Source organism: Lissotriton vulgaris, chromosome 8 (genome assembly GCF_964263255.1).
Source record: "Lissotriton vulgaris chromosome 8, aLisVul1.2, whole genome shotgun sequence".
Classification (NCBI taxonomy): Eukaryota; Metazoa; Chordata; class Amphibia; order Caudata; family Salamandridae; genus Lissotriton; species Lissotriton vulgaris.
In genome coordinates, this window is record NC_141696.1 from 1253575124 (window position 1) to 1253598975 (window position 23852).

General features: G+C 42.9%; 1 protein-coding gene across 1 annotated transcript in view; it reads left to right on the forward strand.

The window, feature by feature from the left end:
* The window catches only part of FLT3 (fms related receptor tyrosine kinase 3), a 496362-nt gene that overhangs the window by 347943 nt on the left and 124567 nt on the right, over positions 1-23852 (forward strand). Inside the window, exons 11-17 of the mRNA XM_086933459.1 lie at positions 5913-6027; positions 9979-10154; positions 17809-17921; positions 18012-18144; positions 18229-18333; positions 22172-22282; positions 23192-23345. Coding sequence (XP_086789585.1) covers positions 5913-6027; positions 9979-10154; positions 17809-17921; positions 18012-18144; positions 18229-18333; positions 22172-22282; positions 23192-23345 — 907 coding nt within the window. The remainder of the gene's footprint in view (positions 1-5912; positions 6028-9978; positions 10155-17808; positions 17922-18011; positions 18145-18228; positions 18334-22171; positions 22283-23191; positions 23346-23852) is intronic.

Consider the following 23852-nt stretch of genomic DNA (forward strand, 5'->3'; position numbering starts at 1 on the left):
GAGGGCAGGAGCCGATAGCTGACGACGTGGGAAAATAAAATGTAAAAATGAAAAACACTTCCATGCGCTCACCGGATCTCCAAATCGGCGATGCGGCGAGCGCAAGGTAAGTGTTTTTCTTTTTTTCATTTTATGTTCCCTTGTTGCATCTGTTGAATATCCATACCCCTCCGCCTCACCGCTCTTAGCTGCATGGGCCCTTCCTGGATGTAGGCCCCTTTATTAAATCAGTACAGCTTAATGTGCACTTTATCTTGGTGGCCATGAACAATCGTTGCACGTGCCCCCCACAAAAGACGCTGGTCCAGAAACAGATAGGCCTGACACCTGTGGTATTCTAGAGATAAAATGAAACCAATACAATTCCTCCTATAGAAGTCAATACCATGTGGCTTAGCAAACGAGGGCTCGATGTACTAAAAAAAAAGTTGTGAAAATCTGGTCAGAAGTTGTGACCACTATTTTATAAACTCACCTATTTACTAATAGGTCGGTTCTTAAAATTCTGATTCAGAGTGTGTCCCAATATAATTGTATCTCCATCTATCTCAAAAATATTATTTAGGAAAGGGGCAAGGTGCAATTCACTCAGACTGGTGATCATCACAGGAATGGTAAACATTGACTGACTCCTACAATGGCTTTAAGACATTGCAAAAAATGTTTTTCAACATTTGGACTGTTTGCAACTATAAAAACGTTTAGTACACTGCTCTTGGATTCTCCAGAAAAGAACCAGCAAATCTAATAAATTGTGTTTAAAGATTTTAATTTTCCAGAGTCTAAAGTCAAGGTTCATATGAAAGTCTTTAGATTTAATTTTTTTCCTTCGTGTTTGAGTTTTCTGGGCATAGCTGTGTAACAATGTAAATGTACATGTATTTATATAGCGCAAACCGCCCACATCGCAGGCATCTAAGCGCTTGCTTAGGGAACCCGTCCTGGTATTCCCCTGTGAGATAACCCCGGCAGGGTATCCACAAGGTGAAAGCCAGGCATCCCGCCGCGAGGGGCCGTTGTGGAGATTAAGCAAGCTATTGCCCAGAGTCGTGAACCCGTGAGTCGAGTAGGCACCAGAGCGAGAATTATCGAGTCTGTGGAATTATTGAGCCCAAGCCCCGTCGAGGCGGGGAATTGAACCCTGGTCCAGGGCCGATCTCAGCTTCCGGGTTTGCCGCCTCTAACCCCTGAGCCACACTTCTCCACAATGCAACTTATCATGTCATTGCTACTTCTTCTTTTAAGGGTTCACAATATAGGCCACTCTGGTAGCACCAGCAAATGGTTAGTTCCAGATTGGTGCATACTTGTTCACCTCTGCATCTGACCGCACCCTTGTTCTCTTTGGCCCACATGCATCATTGTGTCATTTTGCATTTCTTAATTTGCGAAAAATAAGGAATCGCAAATTAAGAAGTGCAAAATGCTATGCATCATTTTTTTCGGTATTTCTTTGTGATTCGGTAAAAATCGCAATTTTTACCGAATCCCAAAGAAATACCGAATTCTTAAGTTAATTTTCGCAATTCCCATTGATTCCTATGGGCCAAAAGGCCCATAGGAGTCAATGCAAATTGCGAGTGGCACTTAGAAAATTTCATGGGTGCAGGGGGGGTCCAAAGGACCCCCCCATGCACCCCTGAAATGTATTTTTCACATCATGTTGCACACACACATGTCCTAAGGACATGTGTGTCCGTAACATGAATGTTGAAAAAAAAGCATTTTCAACATTTTAAACACTTTTTCCAAATTTACCGAGTGGTTCAACCACTCGGTAAATTTGGAACCCTAATTGCGAATTTCCACTTGTCAAAGTAATGATGCATTGCTTTTAAGAAGTCGCACATCTGCGACTTCTTAAAAGCACCCGCAATTTTAGAACTCGCAACAATGTTATGAATTCTAAAATTGCTTCATGCATCCCAAAAAGCACTTTTGCATTCGCAAACGGCCGATTTTAAGTAATCGCACCGTTTGTGACTACAAAAATGCTTGATGCATGTGGGCCTTTATGTTTATTACTTTTTAGGAGGCGGTGTTCACCCATTTAGATAGTCTGCATGACATCTATTTGATGTCTTCATACATTAAGCCTGATTTAGATGTTGGCGGTCTTCACGCCTGCCTGCCATGGAGGTGGGCCTGAGTACTCCATCAGGCTGACAGCATACCGCCCGCCGTATTGAGATTTCTACACGATACACAGAAGACCGCCAAGCTGGCGGTCTTCTGTGCTGCCTCCATTGCCATTTTGATGGCGGGGTACTACCGAGTCTAATTACATATTCCCGTTGGGCTGGCGGTGTCCTATTGGCGGAGTCAGACGTCGGGTGACCGCAGTGGTGGGGAGGCAAGTAAGTCACACTTATTTGTTTATGTAAAGTAAATATATATAGTGTATGTGTACATATGTGTGTGTAGGATATATTTAGTGATGAGGAAATTTACATACTGCTGTGCACATCACCAGCATACACACACCATGCAATGCATACCCACACACATCACAAACACCTCCCTTCAATTCTGTTGAAATGGGGTGCCAGCCCATCGCTATTGCACACGGCGGACCAGGACAACAGTGAAGTGGAGGAAACTGCATGCCACAGCCCTGGAAAAGGTGAGTATTCACCCCTTTTGTTTCGATTCGAAGTAGGAGGGATTACTGCCGGAATTCCTGTAGAAGTAACCCAGATTCAAATCTGGAGGGCGGGAATCCAAGCTTGAGTCCCTCCATCGCCTGATGCAGCCCGTCCTGCTGTGAGGGTGGGGAACTAATTCCTGACAGAGTTGGTGGGGCTGCAGCAGTCTTCTCTCCCTTTGCCCACCAACATCTAAATAGGGCTGGAAAACCGCTAGGTTGGAGGGTGGGAAGACCACAAAAAAGTCACTCTTTTGGAGTCCTGCCAACATCTATATCAGGCCCTTAGTCTGATTATCTTTTCACTTGTTTGTACTATGACCAATGAATTATTTAATGTATAGGAGTCAATTCGCTAAAATGCTTGGGTTGGTAGAAGTGAGATCACACACATGTTGACCTCAGGATGGCATAAAACTGTTGATTCCTTGTTTTACCATTTGTCCTCAAACAGCCAGCTTTTTTGGTGCCTTGAGACTAGGACAAAGTTAAGAATAGGAAACTACAGAATGTTAATATCTCTCTTAAATTGCTACTCCTGACTTCTTGATTTCTGTCACATAGGATGCAGTGCTATACTAGGGGTAACATATGGCAAGATTGGGGTAACAGCTGCTGCCCTTAAATAATGTCTATGAGACACCCAAGTCGTTTTAGAATTTTCAGGGTTAAACAGAGGTGATCATATTAGAGCAAATTTAGGAATGATGGAAGGCACATATATTAGCAATGATGCATAAAAAACTTACAGCCTGATTCATGAACGGGCCGTTTTGCGAGGCTCAAATAGCGAATCATAAGGAATCGCTATTTGAGACTCGCAAAACGGTATTCATGTAGGAATCGCAATATTAATTGCGATTCCCACTGATTCCTTATTTGCGATTAGCTAATTGCTAATCGCAAATAAGGAATAACTCCCCATGCATTCCTATGGGCCAAAAGGCCCATAGGAATGGGATTAGCAATTAGCTAATCGCAAATGAGATCGGGAGTACAAGGGTGCCAGGGGTGTCCAAAGGACACCCTGTAGCACCCCTGCAATGGAAATTAACACAGGTGTTGCACACACACATGTCCAAAGGACATGTGTGTGTGTAACATGCAACTCAGAAAAATGCATTTAAATGCATTTTTCTGAGCTTTCGCAATTTACCACGAGGTTTGACCTCGCGGTAAATTGCGGGCCGAAATTGCGATTTTGCAATTGGAAAATGGATGATGAATTACATTTAAGGAATCTCAAATTGAGATTCCTTAAATGTAATTTCTCGCAAATATGCGAATTAGCAAATAGCGATTTTTGCATTTGGGATGTTGAATCCCAAATGCAAAAATCACACTCGCAAAGGGCCAGATTCTCAGAATCTGGCCCTTTGCGAGCCGATTTAGGCTTCATGAATTAGGCTGCTAGGGCATTATTACAATGCCGATCAGACGAGTGTGCGAACTGCATCGTGTCAGAAACAAGACCGCCTGACAAGGAGTCGGAGTTTCCGCTTTCCTGATAATGATGCAACCACCTTCACAGGGGCTAGAGAGTGAATTTTTCCTATTGCTGCTTGTGCTGCGAGCTGCAGCAGAAGCCACAATAGGAAATATACACTTTTTAAATATCCCTGCACTGTGTGGCCGGCAGCCTGAGATGCCAGCAACACAATGCAGGGATGTTTGGGGGGGCACCCCAGGTGCCCCCAAAGGCCTATAGCAGAGGCCCAGCAGGGCCCAGGAGCACTGCCAGGTCCACCCCCCCGCCCCCAAAGTCACTATCCTCTGACTTTTCAATGGTGGTCGGACTGCCATAGACAGGCAGACCGAAAGCGGAATTGTAATCCCTATGTCGGTATCTGAGCAGGCCCCACCCCTATTGGAAAACGTTGGGTGGTCTTCTGCCTGCTGCCTCCGACCTCACTCATTGTAATGCGGCGATTGGACTGCAGCAGCAGATAACGGGCAGGCCGGCACTGATGAGCAGTCGGATGGCCTTCCGCCCGACTTCGGAATAAGGGCCTAGGTTTCTCGACATGACATAGATTCCTCAAGGAAAATCGTAATACTAGTTGCTCCAGCTTTAAGAAAAGGATGCAATATTAACCCTAAAGCAAGTAACCATTACCGTGATGGCAGAGATTCTTAGTGCTACCTACCTCATGCATATTAATACAGTAGGTCAAATTGCGACCCTCTACCAATTGGAATTTTACGAACTAACATGTTTGAACATATGCTGGTGTACAACATGCCAATGCATTCCATCAAAATCGGTGCACAAATTACAACCACTTTTTTCGAATACTTTTAACAAGCATAAGGCCCCATGTCCTTAGATTGCAAACTTATTGCTGTGATTGCTTTCACTGAATACCTGTGAAGAATTAGACATTTTCTATGGGAGAAAAACAGAGAAGCTATGAGAAAAGCTATCTTGGGTGAAAAAATCAGTTATTACAATTTCCTGTATGTTGGTACATAAACATTTGATACAGGGAACTTGCAGATGCTACAAACTTCAACAGTAATACCTCAACTCTGAGTGGCGTACATTGGTTGTCCCTAGTTATGTGAAATGCACTGACCCATAGATGTATTAGCTATATCTCTAGTGCAAAAAAGCAAACGTATTTGGTTTTGGTGATTTTTAGGAAGCAAGGATACTTGCACATTCTGCAATATGCTGCAAATGAGTCTGTTTGCTTATTAATCTAGACTTTTACGGCCCTTTTTATCAAGTTTTAGTTCAATCCAAACATATTTAGTATTAATAATTTAGCATTTGTAAAGCCAGTTTGTAGTAATGAATGGGATGCAATGAATTATTTCCACCAAATATTTTCTTCATTAAATGAACAACTGAGCAAGGATTAAGAAGGACAAGAAAATAATCATTCCTAGCGATCAGGGATCAAAAAGAAGAGATATCACATTGTTGCTTGGGGACTTTGCTCAGGCCCAATGCGTGTGTGAGGCACTGGTAACAAGTACTAATGGCACTGACTATTGATTTTATGTTAATGTAATATTCTTGCAGCAATGTTGCACGTCTACCTTGGTAGAAGATAGATATTCAAAAGATGCTATCCAGTCATGAGGTGTGATGCCTCTTTTGACACTTTTAAGAATAGTTATTTTCACTGTAAGAATATATTAGGTACTAATTGTCCTCAGTTCATTTAACTATGTATTCCACAAGTACATTTCAATATGCATTTACATTTTAGGCTGTGTGCAATATTCAAAGTGTGATCTTCTTTAAATTATATTTTTGTAGGGAAGCCTGATGTGAAAATGATCATGAAAGAGGATAAAACAAAGTTGTTTTGTGAGTCTGAAGGATACCCTTCATCGATGTGGATTTGGAAGAAATGTGCTGAAGGATTTTCTAAGTAAGCCCTTCGCGTTTATGTCGATGCAAACAGGAAGTACATTCAGTAAAACATATCGCTTTATGAGGTAGTATTGCTACCTATAGAACTGCATATCAGTAGAATGGTCATCTGTAACACCACAACTTGAAACGTAGTAGTTGCATGATCTGTTTTTCTAAAATGTACAGTGATCACCAGAGAGGAGATATTTATGGCAACATGATTATTTTTTACAGAATCTCTTTGGATATTTCTGCATATTCTGAGACCCAACATATTTTAATCTGATTTAACTAAACTTATTTATTTCTGGAACAAATTACTAACTAATTTTTGGTGTGTTTAAGTTGCACTTCAAATTCTGGTGTATACATCATATTTGAAACCATAATATCTCTTTCCTTTAGAAGAGCAACACTCCAAGGTGCCAATTTAGCAGTATGTGATGCAGCACAACGGTGCAAGACAATGTGTTGCTCTGCACTGCGTCAAATGTAGAGGTATATTAAGATATGGCACGTTCCTGCTCTCTCCCTGCGGTAGTGCACTATGAGCTGCCTAGTGCTAATGCAGGCATTCTTGCACCATGTTGCAAGGGTGCCTGTGTTGCAAGCAGTATTGTTTTTGTGCAGCAAAGGATACCTTCCTGCACAAAACAATCCTGAGAGGGTTTTTCCTCTTTCTAACTGTGTTGCACACACACTTACAGAGAGGAAACCAACGAGGAGAAATAAAGATATTCTTCCTCTTTGTTCCTTTATCGGGAATGTGTAAAATTTGGATGCATTCCCAGGTGTACTAGCCTTGGTAAATCTGGAAATGTGCCAAAAATCATAGGTGGATGAAAGGGAACACCCAAGCTCCACCCATGTGATGCCTTCCAGCGCACAGTGAAGGAAGGCAGCAATTTGCGCTGCCGTGCATTACTTTGGATCAACCAAGCCACGAAGGCCCAAGCAAGGCAGCCTTAGTAAATCTGACTTGAGGATTGCGTTGCACTTGCGTTAACATGCGTGTCGCAAGGGCAATGCAATCTACTTGGACCCCAGAATGTAAGTGCTGTGTGGAAGGGCAGTGGTGAGATCATGTATTGGATCAAAAACCCCCTGCCTCCCCTCAATTGATCAAGGACATGAAGCTCGCCCTAGCTCCGCTATGGTGCAAGATCATCAACAGCTCACTGAGCTCAGGAGTCGTTCCAGACTGCCTCACGGTTGGCCAAGTCACGCCACTACTGAAAAAGACTGGGCTAGACACCGATGATCTTAATAACTTCAGACCGGTATCAAACTTACCCCTTCTGTCCAAGATCCTGGAAAGATTTGTACTCCCTCCGCTAACCAAACATCTGGACAACATCAATCTCATAGACCCCCACCAATCTGGCTTCAGAAAGGGCTTCAGCACCGAAACTGCAGTCCTGAATGTCATTGACGATTTATACAAATCACTGGACTCAGACCAATGCTGCCTTCTCATCCTCCTTGACCTATCGGCTGCATTTGATACAGTCGATCACAAATTGCTCATCAAGACTCTACAAGAAAGGGCAGGCCTAGAAAAGACAGTACTCCACTGGTTCTCATCCTTCCTCCACAACCGCTCACAAAGAATAAAAATTAAAAACTTCGAGTCCGACCTCCACCCGGTGAACAGGGGTGTTCCACAAGGATCAGTGCTCTCCCCTCAGCTTTTCAACATCTACATCGAACTCCTTACCTCCCTACTCAGGAAATCTAACATTCCTTTCCACCTATATGCGGATGACACACAACTCTACCTGGAAACTTCCTCCATTGATGACATCCAGAGACTCAACGACACGCTCAGGGAGGTACAAGTCTGGCTCTCAAACAATCACCTAAAACTTAACCAAGAGAAAACTGAAATACTCCTCATCTCCAATAAAGATGAGAACCCACAAATCACGGAATAGCTCAAAGCTATCGATGCCCTCAATGGCAACCTCATCCTGGCGGATTCGGTAAAATCCCTAGGTATTACCTTAGACCCCAAATTAAACATGAAAAACACATCTCAAAAGCCGCAAAAAGCGTCTTCCTCAATCTGAAATTACTGTACCTAATCAAACCCTTCCTTCCTCCCAAAGACCTTCAACAAGCCACCCAAGCACTAGTGCTCTCCAGAATGGACCACGGGATCGCAGCCCTGACTGGGACATCAAAATCTCACCTCGCCCCCCTGAAAACAACATTAAATGCAGCAGCCAGAATAGTCACTGGTACCAAGAAATTTTATCGCATCTCCCCTGCACTCAAAGAACTCAAATGGCTCCCAATTGAGCTGAGAGCTAGCTTCAGAACGGCCTGCCTTACCCATAAAGCCCTTCACACAGGCAAACCGGAATACCTGGCTGCCAAACTCAAAAAAGCCGGCCAGTCCAGAAACCTCAGGAGCTCCAACACTCTGCTACTCATTCCACTGAAATCTCGTAAGCAGAAAACCGCGACAAAATTGTTTGTCGGAAATGCCCTGAAAATCTGGAACTCCATCCCCCCCTCACATCAGAAGGATACCCTAATTTCCCAAATTCAAAAATCTGCTCAAATCCCTCTTCCTCGACCGCTCTTGAACGAACCGATAGAAGCCATGGATGCACTCCAGCCTGCACTCTCCCTAACCCTATACCGGGTCCAGTGACACCGACTCGGATCAAGAAAATCTCTAGGGTCTCTTGTCCGATGTGAACAATGCAACCTTAGGGGGCGCCCTGTGTGAACTTTATCCTCCTTGCCCGCCCACGCAACTGCGCCTGTGTTCTCCTACTCTAGGCCTGATCCGCATGGTTGATTTTAATTTGTACTGCATACTTGCTCCTAATTTACCTGTTGTAAAGCGCTCTGATACCCTTGGGTCCAGCTAGCGCTATATAAAACTCCTAAAATCAAAATAGACATTATAAATCCCGTAGGAATTTCAAGACTATCAGCCTTATTCATGAAGGCTAAATCGGCTCGCAAAGGGCCGGATTCTGAGAATCCGGCCCTTTGCGAGTGCGATTTTTGCATTTGGGATTCAGCATCCCAAATGCAAAAATCGGTAATTGCTAAATCGCTAAATTGCGAGAAATTACATTTAAGGAATCTCTATTTGAGATTCCTTAAATGCAATTCATGAAGCATTTGAAAATTGCGAAAATGCAATTTTGGGCCGCTATTTACCGAGAGGTCAGACCTCTCGGTAAATAGCAAAAACTTAGAAAAATGCTTTTAAAAGCATTTTTCTAAGTTGCATGTTGCACACACACATGTCCTTTGGACATGTGTGTGCGCAACACCTGTTTCAATTTGCATTTAAGGGGTGCTACAGGGTGTCCTTTGGACACCCCTGGCACCCTTTAAATCGCTATCTTATTTGCGAGTAGCAAATTGCTAATCGCAAATAAGGAATACTCCCCATGCATTCCTATGGGCCTTTTGGCCCATAGGAATGCATGGGGAGTTATTCCTTATTTGCGATTAGCAATTAGCTAATCGCAAATAAGGAATCAGTGGGAATCGCAATTAATATTGCGATTCCTACATGATTACCGTTTTGCGAGTCTCAAATAGCGATTCCTTATGATTCGCTATTTGAGCCTCGCAAAACGGCCCGATCATGAATCAGGCTGTATATAAAGGAATGTTTCCTTGAGTCTTCTTCCTCTATATGGTCATGGAAGCTCTCTGTAACTTGCGATCCCAGTGTAATATTCGAGGGCACTGGCAACTTTATTCCATACATGAAATAGTTTCTCTTTGTCTAATTCTCTGTATGAACAATCCATTTCCACCTCAGTGGAAAGTTCGGCTAATATTATTGCATAAAGTCGCTGCTTCCGAAGTTGTGGTCTGAGTGCTTTATAAATGCTCAATAAAGTCAACTAATGTTCCTCTACCAATGTCAAAAAACAAATCTAACGACAATGAAAAATTGGTTTAATTAAATTTTCTTTCCTTTTTTTCCTAGCTGCAGTGAAGTAATTGCAGATGACATACAGAGTGAAACTCCGCAGAGAATCAACGGGTTATGGAAATCAAGCAGTACTCTCGAGCTTAGCAGAGTGCTGGAAAGCATTTCGATTTCTTGCTGTGCAAATAACTCTGCTGGCTTATCATGTGCAGACGAAACCTTTAACCACCCAGGTATTCAAAATGTGCTATGTTCCCCTGTTAAACTCCGGTAGTAAATATAGATTGCCTGATCTGGGCACAGAGGCGAGGAAAAACCTCTTTGAAATTGTTTCCACCCATCTGGTGAAGATTGGTATCAAGTGCTGTCTTAGATAGATGGGGGATAGTTTGCGGATCACTTTCCTGGCAGATAGATCCTTAGTGGCAGCAGATTGGACCCTGTTTCCCTCCGTTTTCGACAGCAACTAGCGGTACCCGCTGCGCGGGTCCCGCGTCGGTGGGAGGTGTTTTCCAGCTTTTTCAGAGACACTTGGGTGCTGGAGTGAATGAAAGCATCCTGAACTTGCAGGGCTGCGAGCAGGCGGAGGCGCAGGACTACCTGTCCCAGGAGTACCCGCCCGCCTTCATTCAACCCACCTGGGCAGCTCTCCCTGCAGGCTCCTCCCCCACTGGCTGAAAGAAAAGCGAGCTGAACCGGACCTCCGGCGGGATAGTTTGCGGATCACTTTCCTGGCAGATAGAGCCTTAGTGGCAGCAGATTGGACCCTGTTTCCCTCCGTTTTCGACAGCAACTAGCGGTACCCGCTGCGCGGGTCCCGCGTCGTGTGGGAGGCGTTTTCCAGCTTTTTCAGAGACACTTGGGCTCTGGAGTGAATTAAAGCATCCTGAACTTGCAGGGCTGCGAGCAGGCGGAGGCGCAGGACTACCTGTCCCAGGAGCGCCCGCCCGCCCTCATTCAACCCACCTGGGCAGCTCTCCCTGCAGGCTCCTCCCCCACTGGCTGAAATAAAAGCGAGCTGAACCGGACCTCCGGCGGGATAGTTTGCGGATCACTTTCCTGGCAGATAGATCCTTAGTGGCAGCAGATTGGACCCTGTTTCCCTCCGTTTTCGACAGCAACTAGCGGTACCCGATGAGCGGGTCCTGCGTCGTGTGGGAGGCGTTTTCCAGCTTTTTCAGAGACACTTGGGCGCTGGAGTGAATTAAAGCATCCTGAACTTGCAGGGCTGCGAGCAGGCGGAGGCGCAGGACTACCTGTCCCAGGAGCGCCCGCCCGCCCTCATTCAACCACCTGGGCAGCTCTCCCTGCAGGCTCCTCCCCCACTGGCTGATAGAAAAGCGAGCTGAAACGGACCTCCGGCGGGATAGTTTGCGGATCACTTTCCTGGCAGATAGATCCTTAGTGGCAGCAGATTGGACCCTGTTTCCCTCCGTTTTCGACAGCAACTAGCGGTACCCGCTGCGCGGGTCCCGCGTTGTGTGGGAGGCGTTTTCCAGCTTTTTCAGAGACACTTGGGCGCTGGAGTGAATTAAAGCATCCTGAACTTGCAGGGCTGCGAGCAGGCGGAGGCGCAGGACTACCTGTCCCAGGAGCGCCTGCCCGCCCTCATTCAACCCACCTGGGCAGCTCTCCCTGCAGGCTCCTCCCCCCCCACACTCTGATCCTATATACAAACCAGATTAGTCCCGCTGTGCGGGAGCGACCGCGAGAAGCCCGGGACAAGGGCGGGACCGTCTGTGGCTGTCCGGGGGCGATTGGGGACGGGACGGGCCACCCCCCTTTCATCTGGATTTTGTGGATTTTGTGATTCCACGTACGTGATTTCCACCCGAAGGTATTCACCTTTCTTTAATACATTGTAATATCTTACCCCCTGCTTGATAAATACTTGCTACTATGTCTACAAGGGGTAGCCGGAGTAAAACTGCAGCTGGAGGAGTCAAGGTTACTGGTCCCATTGACAATTTCATCACGAAAGCAAATGAGGCTACAGACCATGGAATATCCTTATTGGAACGACGCGTTTCCCTAGAACTGGCAGAGGCGAAAAGGTCGTCATTGGGTTTGCTAGCATCGGCTAAAACACCCTATCGAGACTCTGAAACACATGTCACGCCTTGTGTAATAGTGGAAATACATAGTATACCAAATACTGTAGACTTATCTGCAACCCAGTCACTGTCGGAATTACAGTTGAGCTTGGAAAAATCATCAAATTTAGACCTGACAGATGATTTTAACACAGAACTGGGTATGGTGACTGAGTCAATTCCAACAGCAAGTCCTGTAATAGTCCCGGACTCTATCATGATAGAGGCATCTCAAGTTACTTCTAATATTGACATTGTAAGCAGTCCTATTGTCAATGATACCCCGACTATAAACCTGGACCGGGTAGTTTCAAACCCCATCCCTGATACACCTACTGTCATCAGTAATACACTGGATGACTCAACCTCCATTTCAAGAAATTTGAGAGGTTTAAGGGAGGGGGCCACACAGAAATGACCACCCCAAAGTTTAAATACAACTATCCCTAGGGAAAATCCCCAGGTACAGAAAAAGCAGGGGATAGGCTCAGCAAATAGTCTTAAGAAAGGGAATAAGAAAGGGAATACAGATTCTGCATGTTTAGGGGGAATGTCTAGTCTGGGTTTGATATGTAAAGATTGTACCTCTAACAGCCAACTAATAATGAAGGTTGGGGAACTTGTGAGTGCCCATCTAGCCACTATAGATGCACGATTGGGGTTGATAGAAAAGCAACTAACTGAATTAAGTACTATAATTAGAGGCCCCCCTGTAAAAACAAAACATTGTCCCCCTCCCCAAAAAACTGTTCAGCCAACATAAAAAACTATGCCAGCCCCCACCACTACTACCAAATCTAAGGCAGTTCCAACGGCTAAGGATTTGGTAATAAAACCAACAGTACCCACTCCAACTGCAAAATTGCAAGGTAATAACCCCAAAACCCCGGGGGAAAGCTCTAGTAAAGGGAAAGATAAAGTTAATGAGGGGAATAAGGAAAAGGAGTGGCATAAAGAGAAGAAAGGACGATTTGCCGCCAACCTCCCCCCAGGCTCAAGTCCTTATGTGGTAGTGATGACGGGAGTCCCAGAGACCCCGGATAACATAGACGAGCCATCATGGTCCCTACTAAACAAAGTCACTCACTGGCTGAGCAATAATAGGCCTTTACCCCCACACTGTGCAAGTAAAATCCTGACAGTACGGAGAGTACCCTGGGTAGGCCATGAGAAAAAGAAAGTACAAGGTGATTGTGTGATCATAAATTTCGATGACCCCCGCACAGTGGACTATATCTGCTCCTGGGTCAGTGAGGGATATAACGAGGGCATCGGGACAAGGCATCTTTCATATTTCTACCCACCAAGGGGAAATGTTAGACAAGAACGTTATGATCATGGATTGGATGAAGGATGGTCCCAGGTGGGGCAGAGGGACTTAGGAAACAACTGGGGAGAATGGGGGAGAAATGACCACAGGTATAATAATTATAGAAACTATCAGAGATGTCTTCCAGTAAGGGACGCTATTTGGGGGTTCCCTACATCTAACAGATTCAACAGCCTGGACATGGTTGACTGACTCCCATCACTAATTGAACCACAAAATACTACAATAGATGTTAGCGCTGGGGGAAAAGAGAGCAGCGAGGTTGAGCTGGAAAGTATACAAATAGATGAGGCACACCTTACACTAGTTCAGGGCTTAGTTAGCGTACCGGGTCACAGGTTGCCCCAAGAAAAGGAAGAACATGCCACCCCCTATGAGCCGGTGGCACAGAGGATTCAAGACCCGGGTTGTCACATTAGCACTCAGGACACCAACTTAAATATGGGCAGACAACACTCACAGGCGCCAAATAAGGAACTCAGAATCATAAGCTGGAATGTTGCAGGACTCCAGCAAAGGGTCTCTGACTTGGAATGGCTAAAGGTTATCTCGGATAAGGATATAATATTATTGCAGGAAACTTGGGCAACAACTGCGGTGCATATAGAGTGGTTTCATTGTAATTGTATTAAGGCCCAAAAGCCTGTTTTTGGCCGCCCGATTGGAGGTCTACTAATCGGGTTTAAGATAAATATAGGGGGGTCTATAAAACTGATTCCTTCTAAAAGTGCAAACATTCAGATAATTGAGTACACCCGTAGGCTTCCATATTACTTAATTAACTTTTATAATAATGATTTTAATTCAACTCCGAATAAGAACTATATAGAACTTTTCGGAGAATTATCCAAAATAGCGGAAAATTCTAATAACCAGGTGAGCACTAGGACAATTCTTGCAGGAGATTTCAATGCGAAGTTCTTAAAATCTAAAATGGATAATACACAAATAGACAGGGCTTTTAAACGCGGTGAAGAATTAGAACGCGTTATTAATGAACATATCTTAACAGATATAATGGACGTCAATAAAAACGAGCCACCTACTTACATCCCAACCTTTAGAGGTCGAGAACTCTCTAGCACAGTGGACTATATCTTTATGTCTTTTGACCTAATAGATAGAGTCACGAAGGCTGGGGTTCTTGAGACCACCTTCGGGGACCATAACGCCTTGGAGGTAAACGTTGGTCTAGGTTCTTCTAACGCCTGTGCTCGCACTTTGGGAGCTAGGGACATCATGGCCTCGACTAATAATTTAAGATTAAAATGGCGGGGGGTAGATAGTAGTCAAGTATTAAACACAATTATGAGTAACCATGGCTCGCTAGTCGACTCCTGTTCTCTTGATGATGGGAATCATCAGAGGATAGTAAAAGATTTTGCCACACTCTGCTATATTATAAAATCTCTCCTAAGTGTCCCCACTAAATTGACTGCCTCTGAGCCAAGGTGGTTTGATTGTTATTGTTCAGCAGCTAACAAAGCCCTTCGTAGGGCTCTAAACTGTAAACCTAGAAGTATAAGGGATGTACGGGCTGCTAGACAAAATTATAAAACAGCTATAGGATCAAGGAGGGCGGCTTTATTAGCTGAACAATGGGAGGCATTAACAACTGCTGCTGCAATAGGGAGCAGTACGACTTTCTGGCCTGCTGTTAAAAAGATGCAGGACATGGGTAAGCAGCTAACTCCAACTAGCTGTACCATAGCAAGTGAGCAATGGGAATTACATTTTTCCAAAATATATGCTAGCCCGGGAGCTGCCATAGGAGATTATGCCCCAGGAACATTGGAATCTCTAGAAATTACCTTGGGGGAAGTCACCGTGGCCATTAACCAGAGCCTTGGTAATAAGGCACCTGGGCCTGACGGCTTCCCAATAGATATAATCAAGTACAAGCCGGAACTCTGGGGACCGATTTTTGTCAACATTTTTAATAGTCTCCCGTCTGTCCCAATACCTGCAACCTGGTCCACGAGCATAATTGTGCCCATTTACAAAAAGGACGAAAGATCTGACCCTGTAAATTATAGGCCCATTTCGCTCCTGGACAATACACTGAAGATCTTGGGTAGGGTATTGTACAATAGAGTTAACGACTGGGCTGAGGAAATGGGGGTACTAGACCGTTGTCAAATGGGCTTTAGATGTAAGGTTGGGACTATCGAACAATGCCTAAATTTAAATCTATTAATAAGCAAATATAACATAGCTAAGGCATCGCCCATTTACCTTGCATTTATGGATTTATCGTCCGCATTTGACCTGGTAAATAGGTCAAAATTGTGGTCGAATCTTTTGTCCTACGGCCTAGATGCCCCCCTGGTACATTTCCTCGCCTACCTGCACAAAGATACAAAGGCGCAAGTACGGATTGACATGGAGGGCACAGTCTCCGGGCCAAGATTTGACGCATTTTGTATTTTTTTGCCCCTTTTTTGTTGAGGGGAGGAAAAAACATATTTTACCACTTCTGAGGGACAAGGGATTCAAGCAAGTAAAACCCGCGCTGTTGTTTTTACAACTCATGGAGACCCCTATTGTTATGTTTGGGGTTGCCAGCTTTTTGGTAGCGGCAATGCGTGCCAAACGGAAAAGAATACTGAATTCTACAATGATGGAATGTGTTTTGGATTAGCCAAAACTGGACTGATTAACTTTTTGCCATCATGAGTTGTTCATTTTCACCCTGCTGTGTCTAGACTGTCAGTAAGAAGTGATAAGATAATGAAATTAATATACAATCAATCTGATGATTTATAGGGTATTATGTATTTTTCTAAATGCTTAAATTGTCCCTGACTATTGCCCACACAATCGTTTTAACTGTTTTTATCTGGTTTTTATTTGCTTTTTTTTAACAATTGTTTGTAAATTAGAAAGTATCATTTGTGAATGTATGTAGTATACTTTTATGATTTTAAAATAATCAAATAAAGTATCTTTGACTCTGACTCTGACTCTACTCCTGTGGCAACCTACGGCGCCGAAATCTGGGGGCTAGTAAAAACCCCTACACTACAAAGAGAAGAGAATCGGCTCTGTAGGAAACTACTGGGGGCTCCCATTTCATCATCAGGGTACATTTGTCACTCAGAGTTGAATATACCGTATATCAGTGATTTTATTGCTGCAAGGCCCGCACTATTTTGGTTGGCTATTTGGGCAAATGACTATGCTAGTTTAACACAGGATATCCTGAGGGAGTGCTTAGCCTGTGGTAAATGGAACAGGATCCCATGGCTCTGTGCTATACAGGAAAGTTTGTCTAGCATAGGTAGAGGCGATCTCTTTGATAATCCATCTCACATTAAGAGTAATGATAAAAAGGAAGTCCAATTTGAATTATATGCCACCTATAATGAAAAGAGACTGTCAGATAAGATGCGGAAACAAACTGTTGTGTCCTATACTAACAATGGTTTATTTATTCAACAACTTCCATTGTATTTGATATTGCCAATGTGTAACTGGGAAAGATCCTTACTCTTCAGAATGAGAGCCGGAACTATTAAGTTTTCACTCTGTTTCCCTTTGGGACACAGCACATCTGGAAATATTCCGTGTCCTTGCAACGGAGTCAGTAAACAAAATGACTTACACTTCTTGTTTATTTGTAAATTTTATATGAAATATATTAAATGGTTTTTAGCCCCATATTTTAAAAAACATAGACCGCTCTCCTTGAATCAGTCCTATTTAATGCTCCTAAAACTAGAGGATGATGAACTTATATTCCGCACAAGCACTTTCTTAAAAGTTATTTTTAATGTACGTAAAACTATGGAATGCCCCTGATTTATTTGCACTTTTTATGATTGTTGACTTCCTTTGCACTTTATACAATGAAAATATGTTACTTTGTAATTGTATTGATATGCACTTTATAACATTTATTACATTTATTGTAATTTTTAAAAATGTTGAATTGTATTTGAAACTGTGCTTTTATGGATTTTTTTGCAATCCGAATAAAGATTTTGAATCGAATCGAAAGTGCTGTCTTCAAAGAATTAATATGGTAGATCCCGGTGGTGTGCTGTTTCATCCATGCATATGGGTATTTTCATTTACATGAGCTACTGCCCTACATCAAACAGCAGTCATCAGAAAATCATCCTCGAGGAAGTAGGACCTTACAAAGATTTTTTGGGAGCCGTAGGCCAAATGGCATTTTGCTGCCTGCACTTTTTGCAATTGGGACACATTTGATGTTTCTGCAAACTGCTCTAATTTTACCAGTTTTACTTCAGGTAGCACTAGCCATACCATTCCCTTAGACAGGAGTTTGCTTTTCAACCTTTTCTTCTGTGTATGTGTGGGAGTCAAATATGGTAAAATTGTCATAAATTAGAAAGATTCACATTCTTTCAAGTTGAATTTTTTTCCAGTAAGATACCAGTCGTATGTAATATTGATGTCTTTCTTGTTTACTAATTGTACTTCATTTTTGTTTCTCAGGATTCACAACTTCTCCTGAGGCTTCTGATAAAGTGACTTATTATGCATCTATTGGAGTTTGTCTTCTGTGTACCATCACCCTAATTGTTTTTATAAGTCACAAATGCAAAAAGGTAAAGGCTTTTGATGCTTATTAATGTCACAGGGGTGTCATTTTACTTACTTACTCCTTTCTGAATTATAACCTTTCTCCATTTCTTCAGAAATACAAGTTTGAAAGCCAGATGCAGATGATCCAGTTTGTTGGTCCTTCAGACAATGAGTACATCTACATCGACTTCAGAGTTTTCGAGTATGATGTGAAATGGGAGTTCCCTCGGGAAAACTTAGAATTTGGTGGGATATCTGTGATGTCAGTGACAATTGCCGAATTTGATCTATAAGCCGACACCTGCTTATTAATCCTGTCTTTGTCTGCAGGGAAGGTGCTTGGGTCCGGCGCCTTCGGGAAAGTGATGGAAGCTTCTGCCTATGGAATAACCAAACCAGGGGTCTCATTACAGGTTGCTGTCAAAATGCTGAAAGGTACCTGAAATCATAAACTCTTTCTAAATTATAAGTAGGGCTTAAATGTTATGGTATTTAGCATGTTTGACATTCATGTCATTTATTTTTGCTTATTTCATTTGTATTTATTTATATTAGTTTTTTCAGTTTAAAGATGTTATTAAAGATGTTATTGAGATCACGCAGATAGTGAATCTTTCCCTGGCTTCAGGCGAGGTGCCTCTTGGTTGGAAACGAGCCAAACTTCTGCCGCTCCTGAAAAAACCGGGACTGGATGCCACGGTCCCCGGGAACTATCGTCCCATATCCCTTTTGCCAGCACTCGCTAAAATCTGTGAGAAAGTGGTTCTTCAGCAATTAGAGAGCTTTGTAGAAACCTCCAATGCCCTCCATCCTGCCCAATCGGGTTTTAGGGCTGCCTATAGCACTGAGACAGCGCTGGTGGAGATGACTGAGGCAATTCGGGATTGTCTAGACGGAGGCGGCAGAGCGGTCCTGATTTTATTGGACCTCTCTGCTGCGTTCGATACTGTCCCCTACGAGCTCCTCCTTGCCAGGCTGTCTGCTATTGGTATTGGGGGGGTTGTTCTGGCCTGGTTGTCCTCTTTTCTTTCCGATAGGACACAGCAGGTCTGGATGCCACCCCACGCCTCAGAGCCTAAACCACTTCTCACAGGGGTCCCTCAGGGATCCACTCTTAGTCCCCTACTGTTCAACATTTACATCACCTCCCTGGTTTATCTAGCGGAACAGTATGGGGCTAAGATCATAGGGTATGCAGATGATACCCAACTGCTGTTTACCTGGCCAGACGACAACCTGGATACATCGGCAGTCCATCTGTCTTTGTCCTCGGTATTTCGCTGATTAACCCAGGCCCAGCTGAAGTGCAATGAGGACAAATCTGAGGTGCTCTTTTATGGTTCCTTTCCCCCCTCGTTCAGGAATACGCTGTGGCCCCCAAACATTCCCAGCCCGAAAGAGATGGGGAGACCTGCGAAAAACCTTGGCATCTGGTTTGCAGAGGATCTTAGATTTGAGGACCATATTAAGAAGCTGACGGGTACCTGCTTTGCCACGCTGTGAATGCTTCGCAAATTCTTCCCTTTGCTCCCAAGGGATGCTAAGGAGACGGTTGCTCGGGCCCTCATACTGGCAAGGCTGGACTACGCGAATGCACTGTTCAGTGTCATTTCGGCCTACCTGGTGAAACGTCTGCAAATTATTCAGAATGCTGCTGTCCGTCTTCTACTCAACATCCCTAGATGGAAGAGTGTGCGCTCTGATCTGCGCACTCTTCATTGGCTTCCCGTAGCACAGCGCATTCTGTTTAAATTTCTGGTGCTCGCGTTCAGAGCAATCCATGATCAAGGCCCCTTGTATCTGAGAAATAGATTCACTTGCTATGCCCCCGCCCGTACCCTCAGATCATCTACTCTGTTTAAACTGTCTCTTCCCCGCTTTAAACGAGTCAGACTTGGCGGTCAGTCGATCTCCGTGATCGTGGCTCGGGCCTGGAACGCTCTTCCTCTCCACCTGCGCTCTATGCAAACTGTGACGTTATTCAAGAAAAATCTGAAAACCCATCTATTCAAGAGTGTAATCTAAGCTGTCTTCTTGCTGCTCTGTTTCTCCGCCTCTCCCAACTCGCGCCAGGATACTCCCAAGTAACGGAGCGCGTTACAAAACGGTTTATACATACATACATACAAAGAGAAATTAGCTAAATACATGTTGCCATACATGAGATAAAGAACAAAATATAGTGCAATATATTGCAGAGGTGAAAACATTCAGAAAAAAATAATACGAGATTCAGATTTGTACAGAAAACTATAATACGATCAATTAATTTATTACATTTCAATAAGAAAAAGTGGAAAAGTATTTAAAAGGGAAAAGACAATGGAGCACTTAGCATAGAAAAACTCAAAGAATTTGTATACTAATGAGGTGTTTAATAACTGAACGATATAGGTCAATCTTGAATGAAACTTTAACATTCGGCGTAAATAGAGTATAAAGTAGGTGAGCATTTTTTATTAAACAATACAGTGTTATTAGGCAAATGAAACTTAGTAACTTCCTCTCTAGAAACCTGCATTTGATATGTATTCAACTGCACCTTATGAAGATAGGAGGTCAAGGGAAAGGGAAACCATAAACATTGATTTTTAACAGATAGACCCTTATGAGATATTGGAATTCTTTTCATCTTGTGGGTAAAAGAGACTTCATTTTACCAATCATTATGTATGTCGATAATACTCTTCCATATTTGTTTGCTCATTGATAAAAATGAAGCTACAAATCAATATATTTCCATATGTATTTAACTGATAAATATACATTTTTTTTATATCTGTAGCATTTTAGGAGCTTAGTATCATATACTAAAATGATATGTTCAACCATAAATCCCAAACATCAGTAACAACAGATGTGCAGATCTGCAGCTGTATACGATTCATTACTAACACTCAAAAGAAGATCTAATGCCTAAATTTGTCCACTTTTAAAACTAAATATTGGCAGGGAATCATTGTTTCTTTCTATATTTAAGGGTAAAAATCTGTAACAATGGAAAACTGGAACCTTATTCTGAATGAGATTCTTAGTAGAGTATGTCTTAGTAGAGTGAGAGGCGTAACAAAACTTGAGTGGGCCCCTTTGCCGCGTACATGGAGCCCCCCACCCCAAAGACCCAGCCAGGAGCTCTCAGGCCAGGGACCCACAGCCCATGCATAGGGTCAGAGGGGGCCACCTAGTGTTTGGGAGTCCGGAGGCCCCCTCTCCCCGTAAAAGGGGCTGCAGGGGCAAATATTACACCACTGAGTAGAGTGACATTGGAGCAACAGAAAAGGTACCTTTGAGCATCTGGGGTTTGCTTCATCCATTTGATTCTGTTTCCACAAAGACTTGCTCTGCAATAATTCAAGAGGTACCTCTGAAGTATTGTAGGAATGCACAGTCAGATATGAAACCCACAAAGGTCTGCTAAAGTACACCTTAAATATCCCCTCGCATCTCCAGTTTTGTTTCAGGGCAAATCTTATGTCTAAGGAATAGGGCTATAAGTGTAAACTAATCTAAGACTTCTCCTAGGACAAATTATTTACGATTTCTGCAGTGTTTGATTGCAAAGAAAGACCTTTGCAAACTTGCACTAACCTTTGCTCCGCCTGAAAAGTTCAAAAATAACATCCAGCTCTGGCCAGCCAAACCCAATATCTTGACCAGATATGTAATTTGGCCTTAACTTTGCCTAAATTCGCTCTAAACTAAATCGTATCTACGCTTATGAGCAGTATAGGTTTTTAGCAACATCTTCTGATAATATGTATCCCTGAGTGCCAGTCCCAACCATTCATCGTTGTTTCCACCCCTCCCCCTTTCCTTTCCGCTGCATTTGATGTTTTTAGATAGTTAAACAGACTTACACCTGTAACCTGTCTTTACCACCAAGTGACTCCAATAACACATTAACAGCACAATTACTCTGCTGCATTATACACTAGGGTGAATTCTGTGGCCTTTTTACCTTAGGTGCTTGTTACTCTTTGCAATCTTAAGTTTTATTTTTGTCTCTACTTTTAGGTGCCTTATATGAATTTTGTTTTATGTTTTCCTGGTTCATCATTAACTTTCTATCACCCCTGTCGTCAAATGAATTCGTTCTCCATGTATACAGATAATTGTGTCTGTCATGGAACCTTTATGTACTTTAAAACTAGAGTTTAAACCAATAAACCCATTAAATGTACTTCAATAATACATTTACGATTGGTTCATTCTCTTATAAGGCATTTGCTAATCTTTATAGTTAGACTAAAGATTCGCACTGATCCTTTTTCAGACACCGCTGGGGCGTCCGAAAAAGATGCTCTGATGTCTGAGCTAAAAATGATGACTCACATCGGAAACCATGACAACATTGTAAACCTCCTCGGTGCCTGCACTATGTCAGGTAAGGACCACTCATTAAACAGATATAAATAGCGGAGCATTGATTACTCGTGAAGAATAAGGTACTGACCAATCAGAATTTATTTTGGATCTTCAGATTGTAGCAAGATGTTTATGGGCTCAAATGTTCGGTAATCAGATTTCTGTGCAGTGCATTCTACTCGATACGTACATAAGTTGAACCCATAAATGGTGAAGATGAGAGGTATTTGGTTTAGTGCATCATCTCTTGTACATTCAGCGCCAACAATTCTTTCAAACATTGACTGTTAGAATTTAAAGAGGTTCGATCACCTCTCCTACCCCTTATTTAAACTCCACTGGCTTCCGATACATGTAAAAGTTACTTGTAAAAATGCCTGTATTCTGCATAGAACCTTTCTCAAATATAGCCAGATTCTTCTGACAATGAAGTTTTAGAAGTGTGTCCCTGCCTATCCACTCAATTTGAGCTCCTAGCTGCTCTTTAAAAAGCAAGGTCAAATATAAGTCATGGGGCGGTCAGGATTTTTGAGTCCAGGATGTCAAAAATCTGTTTCAGCTTTAAAAAAACGTAAACTTAGTTTTCTGCCTAATAGTTAAGATTCAGTGTCGACCATAAGACCAAGACTCTTTTATCTAGTATCATTTAGAGGTTTTTGTGCTTTTAGAAATAACCGTATAATAATAGCGTTTTGAGGTTCAGGGTAAATATGGAGTAGTGGTGCAATGCAGTAATTAGTTCAGCCTGTTAGCATTAAGCAATATTTCCCCAATTATGGATTTTGCACTACAATGGCTAATGACTGGTGACAGTCAGGTGTACTGTATGTTTTCTACATTTATGTACAGAACATTTACCAACAACTTTATGCTTGTTGTTATAGCCTGGTTCTGCTTATGTTCTTCATTGTAACAATAACTATTTCAGGACCTGTTTACCTGATTTTTGAATACTGCTGCAATGGTGACCTCCTGAACTACCTGAAAAGCAACAGAGAAACCTTTCACAGGACGTGGACCGAGATCTTTCAGCGACATAATTTCAGCTTTTATCACAATTGTGATGTAAATTCGAACACCCGGTAAGAGTTTTTGGTCAGATCCCCATGTATGGCTCTATGAGGCTATCAACCAGAAAATACAGCCTTTTGATTAAGGAAAAGGCAGCAAGGGGCATGAGCTAAACGCTTGGTGCCCCTCTCCGCTTTGACCTACATTGAGATCGGCAACATGTTTCCATCTACGTGGGCATTACAAATACTGCAATTACCTCTGCCTCATTTTGTTGGTCGTACCGGATCACTGACAGAATATCAGAAACAAAATTGCGTTGAGCGAATATTGTGTCAAAAATATCAAAGACCACAATAATCAAGAAGGTAAGTGCAAAATAGATAATTATAGATTTACTATTCTTTTTTTTATTTTTTTTAATTTTTGAAAACCTTTATTGTGCAAGTAGAAGCATACAAATACGGGCCTACAACCAATCAGGCCGGCCACGACACATTATAGGCGCACAAAGTCAGCATTAGAATTCCCCAGTAGTTTTTCAGCAGTATATAAACAAGCAATCACCATTAAAAGGC